The sequence below is a fragment of the Neoarius graeffei genome, chromosome 22 (assembly GCF_027579695.1).
Source record: "Neoarius graeffei isolate fNeoGra1 chromosome 22, fNeoGra1.pri, whole genome shotgun sequence".
In the NCBI taxonomy this organism is placed as follows: domain Eukaryota; kingdom Metazoa; phylum Chordata; class Actinopteri; order Siluriformes; family Ariidae; genus Neoarius; species Neoarius graeffei.
Window position 1 is genome coordinate 48,282,148 of NC_083590.1, and position 7,586 is coordinate 48,289,733.

The 7,586-nt window shown below is 39.2% G+C and overlaps 1 protein-coding gene across 1 annotated transcript in view; it reads left to right on the forward strand.

Moving 5' to 3' along the window:
* LOC132870909 (IgGFc-binding protein-like) overlaps positions 1–6,565 on the forward strand; it is a 70,232-nt gene extending 63,667 nt beyond the window's left edge. Inside the window, exons 28-30 of the mRNA XM_060904888.1 lie at positions 3,932–4,303; positions 4,445–4,701; positions 6,461–6,565. Of these exons, the coding sequence (XP_060760871.1) occupies positions 3,932–4,303; positions 4,445–4,701; positions 6,461–6,470 (639 nt within the window). The 3' untranslated portion in view covers positions 6,471–6,565. The remainder of the gene's footprint in view (positions 1–3,931; positions 4,304–4,444; positions 4,702–6,460) is intronic.
* Positions 6,566–7,586: the final 1,021 nt, after the last annotated feature.

Below are 7,586 nucleotides of genomic sequence, written 5' to 3' on the forward strand. Positions count from 1 at the left end.
TTTGCTGTCAAATATAATATGACAAAATACAGTACTGTGTAAAAGTCTGAGGCACCCTATTTTGTTTTCATACAAACTTTATTATAGATTTCTATTTCGTGACGTCTACATTATTGAGTCAGTACAAAAACATTTTAGAGTACAAACATTCGTTTTCAGCACAAAATTAAATATTTGTATCTGAGCAGTATATTCCATAAGAGAGCACTTTTCAGATGAAGACTGAGACTACTATTTTTTTTTTAAAGCAAAGAGTCGTCTCACACCAAATATCGACTTTGTTTCATTTATTATGGCTTACTGATTACTGTTTATAGTATTTTGTTAATGTTGAAACATTTCATTTCATTATTTTTAAGCCAGTTTTTTGGTCTACAGTATTTCTTTACATGTGCCTAAGACTTGTGCACAGTAGGGGAGAATGGGGTTGGTAGTCACACGTTTTACTTTTATTTGAATTCCTCCAAAACTCCATCCTTAATAGTGTCCCTTTCAATCTGTCATGGAAGCCTACAGTGTCAGGTAGAAATAGAATGCCCTTACTCTCCTTCAGCTTATTCTGTTTAAAAGATGTGTACTTTCAAATATATCTTGTGCACTTGTGACAACCATCCCCATTGTGGGGTTGGTAGTCACACACTGTGGGGTTGGTTGTCCCTTTGTTACTTTCAAGGAGAAAAATAAAAAAAAAAGTCTCATCTCATCTCATTATCTCTAGCCGCTTTATCCTGTTCTACAGGGTCGCAGGCAAGCTGGAGCCTATCCCAGCTGACTACGGGTGAAAGGCGGGGTACACCCTGGACAAGTCGCCAGGTCATCACAGGGCTGACACATAGACACAGACAACCATTCACACTCACATTCACACCTACGCTCAATTTAGAGTCACCAGTTAACCTAACCTGCATGTCTTTGGACTGTGGGGGAAACCGGAGTACCCAGAGGAAACCCATGCGGACACGGGAGAACATGCAAACTCCACACAGAAAGGCCCTCGCCGGCCACGGGGCTCGAACCCGGACCTTCTTGCTGTGAGGCGACAGCGCTAACCGCTACACCACCGTGCCGCAAAAGTGGAGTCATTATTAAAAATGAATTTAAAAATGTTTCATTCATTGAAATGAAACAACCTAACAATATCCTGGATTGAAGAAACATAAACCAGACAACAGAACAAAGAACAACAATTTTATCAGTAATTCATTAGAGAAGTAATACCCAAGAATGATAATGTCAAACTCATTAAATCAATCATAAACCTTCTGGGGTCTGAAGATATTTTCTGGCACTCTCATGATTTTGGCATGCTCTGATTTTGTTGTCAATTTCAACAAATCCTAGCAGTATTTTCAAAGTCATATGACTTTTTTCTATTCAGCACAAGTTCAGCTACAATAATATCTCTGTAGTCTGTATGTCATTATTGTACTTAAAAAAAACAGTTAAATGAAGATGTTGTAAAAAGCAGTTTTAGAACTGTGTTGGAATGCGTGAAAAAACATGACCTTACCCATTGGGACGAACCATTTTGATCACTTGAGGTGATTCTGTTCAGTGTGAGGAATGTATTGAGCACAAAAACTTAAATCTGCTCCATTGATTTGGACAATTAACTGGCCATCAAAAAAAATTATGTCCTATTGTTTTTGGATAAAGGGTTAGCAGTGGGAGGGGTATTCAATGAGATGGGTAAATATTTCCGTTCCATTCAATGAGAAGAGTGAAAACCCCTCACACTGCCAACTCTTAATCCCATCAGGTCAAGTCCCAATGGGTAAGGTCATGTTTTTTTCACACATTCCAACACAGTTCTAAAACTGCTTTTTACAGACAGCTTCATTTATCTGGTATTTGACTTTATTTTGGTATTTGACTCGATTCAGTGTGTCCTGAAATTAACTCTTGTACTATTTTACTCAGTTCAGAGCCACGACCAACTCTGTTACTCTGTTACACAATTACTCTGTAATTTTGCTCCCAGTCCAATTCCAAATTTTACTCTAAACTCAAAATCGAGCAAAATTAACTATTTTTGAGGAAAAAATAGTTTTAACTCTGGAAAAACTGCTCAGTCATTTTTCCTGTGTATGTACTACAGCGCACGCATAATCAACCGATCTGCTCATCAGAAACAGAAGAAATAGTTACACTTACTCGAGCTGATCTTCGGCTGGATCAAGTCACCGCTCATCATCAGTGTCGCTGTTCTCAAGATTGAATTGAATCTCTGTCCTGAATCATGAAATGAATCATGAATTGATTCGCTGTCCTGAATCATCCGAAGTGCATAAATCCGCGTGCCATCTCGCAACAAGTTTTACCTCCAAATAGCCTAAACTATGTCTGACAGATTTTATCCTGTTTACGGTGGGCGTTCTCACCACAAAAGAGAAACCAATCAAAACTGAAAGAGTGAAAGTGATTATCATGCCGTTACCATGGGAACAGTCTTTTATGAATGTTTAAATGGGCGCTCAGCATACCAACTCCGGTGTGACTGAGGAAGGTGACAAGCTTTATGTTTCATCTAATTTAGGTCATTTAAAAACTATAATATTATTTGTCAGTGGGCACAGAGGAAAGTGTAACATATAAAGTTTCTGTCAATATGTTTATCAGGCTTGTATGATGAAAAACTCGCAAAGATATTTATCTAACTACATGACCTACTCATTCTAAACCTGCTGAGCTTCGCCAGTGAAGCTCTCGACCCTAAAGGGACGGGTTAAGTCATTTAGTCAGTATCATAGTCAGAGACAGTTCTGACAGGGGGGTGTGGTGGATAAGGCGCCATACCATAAATCCGGGGACCAGGGTTTGATTCCAACCTGAGGTCATTTCCCGATCCCTCCCCATCTGTCTCTCCTGCTCATTTTCTGTCTCTACACTGTCCTATCCAATAATGGTGAAAAAAGCCCAAAAAATATCATTTTAAAAAACCCAGTTCTGACAGACATATACTGGCAGTTCAGGTGTGCAGTCCTCGTGAGCCCACTGGATGCACTGTAGCCATGTCTCCTTGGGGCATTTGTTAGAGAAAGGCTCCACACACACCAAGCAAAAAAACCCATTTTTATCTGAGGATGACTCTGTCTCTTGTGCTTTCCTTCTCTTGATTTTCCTCATGATTTGTCTCACGTGACAACCAACCCTGAAGAGAATGTGTCAACCATCCCCAACTGAGCTGTTTTGCTAATGCTCATGCTATCATCCACCTGTTGTAGCATAGCTAAGAAAAAACATATCGAAACTATCACGCTTCCTTCAAACTATTTAATTGTCTCATCTCATCTCATTATCTCAAGCCGCTTTATCCTTCTACAGGGTCGCAGGCAAGCTGGAGCATATCCCAGCTGACTACGGGCAAAAGGCGGGGTACACCCTAGACAAGTCGCCAGGTCATCACAGAGCTGACACATAGACACAGGCAACCATTCACACCTACGGTCAATTTAGAGTCACCAGTTAACCTAACCTGCATGTCTTTGGGGGAAACCGGAGCACCCGGAGGAAACCCACACGGACAGAACATGCAAACTCCACACAGAAAGGCCCTCGCCGGCCCCGGGGCTCGAACCCAGGACCTTCTTGCTGTGAGGCGACAGCGCTAACCACTACACCACTGTGCCGCCCCTATTTAATTGTAATAATTATTTTTTATAACCCATTGTGTAAAAACTAGAAGAGAAATACCAAAGTGTTGATTATTTACATTTTGACATGAATAGTCCTCTCACTGCAATGACCCGGCACTTTCTGCGGAAATGGCTTGTCGGGACCTCTGACCCCAATTCTGAAAAAAAAAAAATTTAATCAGTTTATAACATGAAAAACATTTATGCCTATAGTTTTACCTCTGTTATCAAACATGATGCAATTTATAATCCAGTTAACATGATTGAATCATTTTGCGATCATCTGTTTTTTACAGATTGGCGAGGTTATCATCAAAGATGATTGTCAAGAAACTCTGACATGTCAAAAATCTGGTATAGTGAAACATGAAAGCATGAAATGTAACACTGATGAAGTTTGCCGAGTAGAGAATGGTGTTCGTGGATGCTACCCGAAACAGTGCATGTTGGAGGCTGCAGGCTCCTTCACCCTTTTCAATGGAAGAACTTTGCTCATCCCATCTACAGGAGCTTTTGATTTGGTGAAAATATGTGACGATATTGTTATAGACGTTTGGTTCCGTGTGGTGGTGGTTTTGCAAGAGAGAACCGGGGTCGTCTCAACTGCAGCTGTTCATGTCTTCTTTGAAAATGTTTTTGTCACTGTTAGCAGCCAAGCTGAGATTTGGGTGAGCAAAAAAATCGTTGTTCCATTCTCTTCACCCATCCACAACCTATGTCCCATGCCTGAATTAAATCAGACATTAAATGTTACTCGTACAGAAATATTACTTCCTAACTAATTTTTTTTTCCTTTCTTAAACATTTAGTTCAATGGTCTAAAGATGACTCTGCCTACTATGGAAAACAATGGCGTAATTGTTAAGGTCATTGATCAGACAGTGATCATTGAAAAGTCATCTTCCCTTAGATTGTCCTACAGTCTATCGCAGGACGTCAGAATCACAGTGAACGAAGGAATTGCTGATAAAATTTGTGGTGCTTGTGGAACATTTACCGGCTCTATTACTATTGAAAGCATAATGCTGTATATGGATCAATACAGAGCTCCTGATTTTCCTACTTGGTGAGTATACCTGCAAAACAAAATGGTCAAAACTAAAAATATGAACTTGAACATTGACTTGTTTCCATACTTAAAATTAAATTTTATTCTTAAATATTATGTTCAAACTCTGTTCCGCTCTTCAGCGATTTTTTTTTTCTTAAAGCTAGACGGCCTTTCGATTTCATAAAATTGGTGAGATTTAGTTCCATCTAAAATTTGGTCATTGTGATATATGTTTATTTCTGTAATATCTTAAAAAAAAGGCCATTCTGTAGCTGGAAAGTTATTTAATTTGAGGGGATTAAAGCAAATAATGTGCGTGAAATCGCTCGCTTCACACAGTCAAGCAGACAGAGGAAGTCCGTGTGTGTGCGAATGCGCAGGTTTACCTGAGTCATCGTCTTCATCTTTTTGGCTTTTACAGCAGCTGGCATCCAGTGTCACATTACTGCCATCTACAGGTTTACCTTGACCGTGCACTGACAGTTCCATCATTCTGTCGCTAAATGAACAGCTGATCACACCGAGGTGCTCGCTGAGCGCCGATATTTATTAGTTTGGTCCTGCGTTTCCTTTCCTTTGTATATAACATAACGTCTTTTCTTCTCGCTTTCTTTCCGTTACTGTAGTCGGTCTTTCACGTTTCATTCGCACGCTCACGTCCTCCATTTTTCTCTCCTGTTTCAAATTTGTATCCCACAATGCCTTGGGCGAACGGGGAAAGCCCACCACGTTATGCATGATGTAGTATCTTGTATTGGGTCATGGTGAAGCAGGAAAAAATAGCGGAGAATTTTGGGTCACGTGGCCGTAATTCATTAATTGTTCTATTTAAAAAAAAACTAATAAAATTGGAAGTCTGTGATTTGAATTCAGTAGCTTTCGGTCCACTAAACAAAAATAATTGGGTGTCGGGGAAAATTCTTTTTATGACCTAAACGTGAAAAATCTGAAAGGCAGTCTAGCTTTAATCACAATACATATGGCCGAATGTTTGAAAACAAATGACCATCAGACCCATATGTGTTCCTTCCCCAAACTCTCACAGTCATGAAAGCACACAATTGTATAGAATGCCTCTGAATGCTGTAGAATTACAATTTCCCTTCACTGGAACTCCGAGGCCCAAACCTGTTCCAGCATGACAATGCAACAGTGCCCCTGTGCACAAAGTGAGCTCCATGAAGACATGCTTTTGCCAAGAACTCGAGTGTCCTTTGGGATGTCCTGGAACACCAGATGCACCCCAGGCCTCAATAATCAATAATGTTCTTGTGGCTGAATGAACACACATCCCCACAGCCACGCCCCAAAATTTATTGACAAGCCTTCCCTGAAGAGTGGAAAGGAAGAAAATATCTCTGCAAAGGAAGAAATAACTTTGCAATAGGATAAGTGTAACAAGTACATATGGGTATGATGGTGAGGTGTTCACAAACTTTTGGCCATGTAGTGGATCTTGTTACAGTATGGAATGACATTACATTAATGTAAAAACAGTTTCACCTTCTGTTTGAAATGTTGTATCAGTATAACTTGGGAAAACTTTCTTTGTGTTGGTCATGTGGACTGATCTGTTCATGCACTTGTATTTACACTCCATTATTTTTTTTTTAGTAATAAATCTGTGTGATGTATAAAAGGGGGTGTATATGTATATGCATATGTATATGTATAGCGTAGCTTTATAATCATTTCATTTGAATTCATTCAATTATGTCTAATATGTATATGTTTGTGAGACAACTATAATATTTCTTTAATTTTTTTATTTCAGCACCTTGTAATGGGTAAAGAACTGCTTTTTCGTTCTGGAGGCTGAGAGCATCAACCAAGCAACAAACATCCGATAATATACCACTTGATTTTGTGCATGATTCTCTGAGATGATAAATATTCTCTGAAATTATAAATTGAAAACTAAATAAAGCGCTTGCAACAATATGACATGGTTTTTCTTGTTCTGTTACTAAAACTATTGATTTATGAACAAAGGTCCTTTTTCAGAAGCGATTCTGGAGGTGGGATGGGGGGGGAGGTGAAAACTCCACCATGAACTACTTCTAGAAATGCTATTAAAATGACTCTCAAAGTCCCCAGACTTGAACATCATTCAAAGATTGTTTTTAGATCTTAAACCTGGTGCACATGCAAGATAACCCCAGAGTATCTCAGAACGAGAAAATGTTCTGTAAGGAAGAGTGTAACAATTCCATAAAGAACAATAAAAAGACTCCTGGCTGGCTATAAAAGTGTTTGCAAGCTGTGATATCTGCCAAAGGGGCTGTTACTAAGTACTGAGTTAGTAGGGTGTCCAAACTTTTGCATATGATATTTGTTCTGCTATTGTATGTAACAATATTATGTAATAATTAAATAATATTGGCTGGCATTGAGTGGTATATCAGATATATTCCATTCAGCTAGCATGATATTGAATGAGTTGAAGATGAGTCACTGAATGGAATATATCTGATATACCACTCTGATAGACCACGAAAAAAAGCCAGCCAATATTATTATTATAATACATACACAATCTCTCTTCATATCAGCATTCTCAAAGTCCGATGCTAGTTTACCCGTGACACGGCGCTGTTAGCGCGGCAGTCCAGTTAGCTTCCAGCTGGTGTAGTTTTAGCAAAGGCTAATGTTAGCGCAGTCAAGCCGAATATTATTATTTTCCCTGTGTAATTTACATAGTTACTTTTAAAATCAACATCTACAGCTACACACAATGGAGCAACCTGGCAGCCAAAATTTTAACAAAGCAAACCTGGCGGCCATGTTTGTTTACAAACTGTCACAGTCACTCACTAACGGAGAAGTTTTACATCTCCAACGTGTCTCTGACATGTTTTTCGATGTCCGTTGGTAAGTATTTTCTCTTGTAAATATATGTG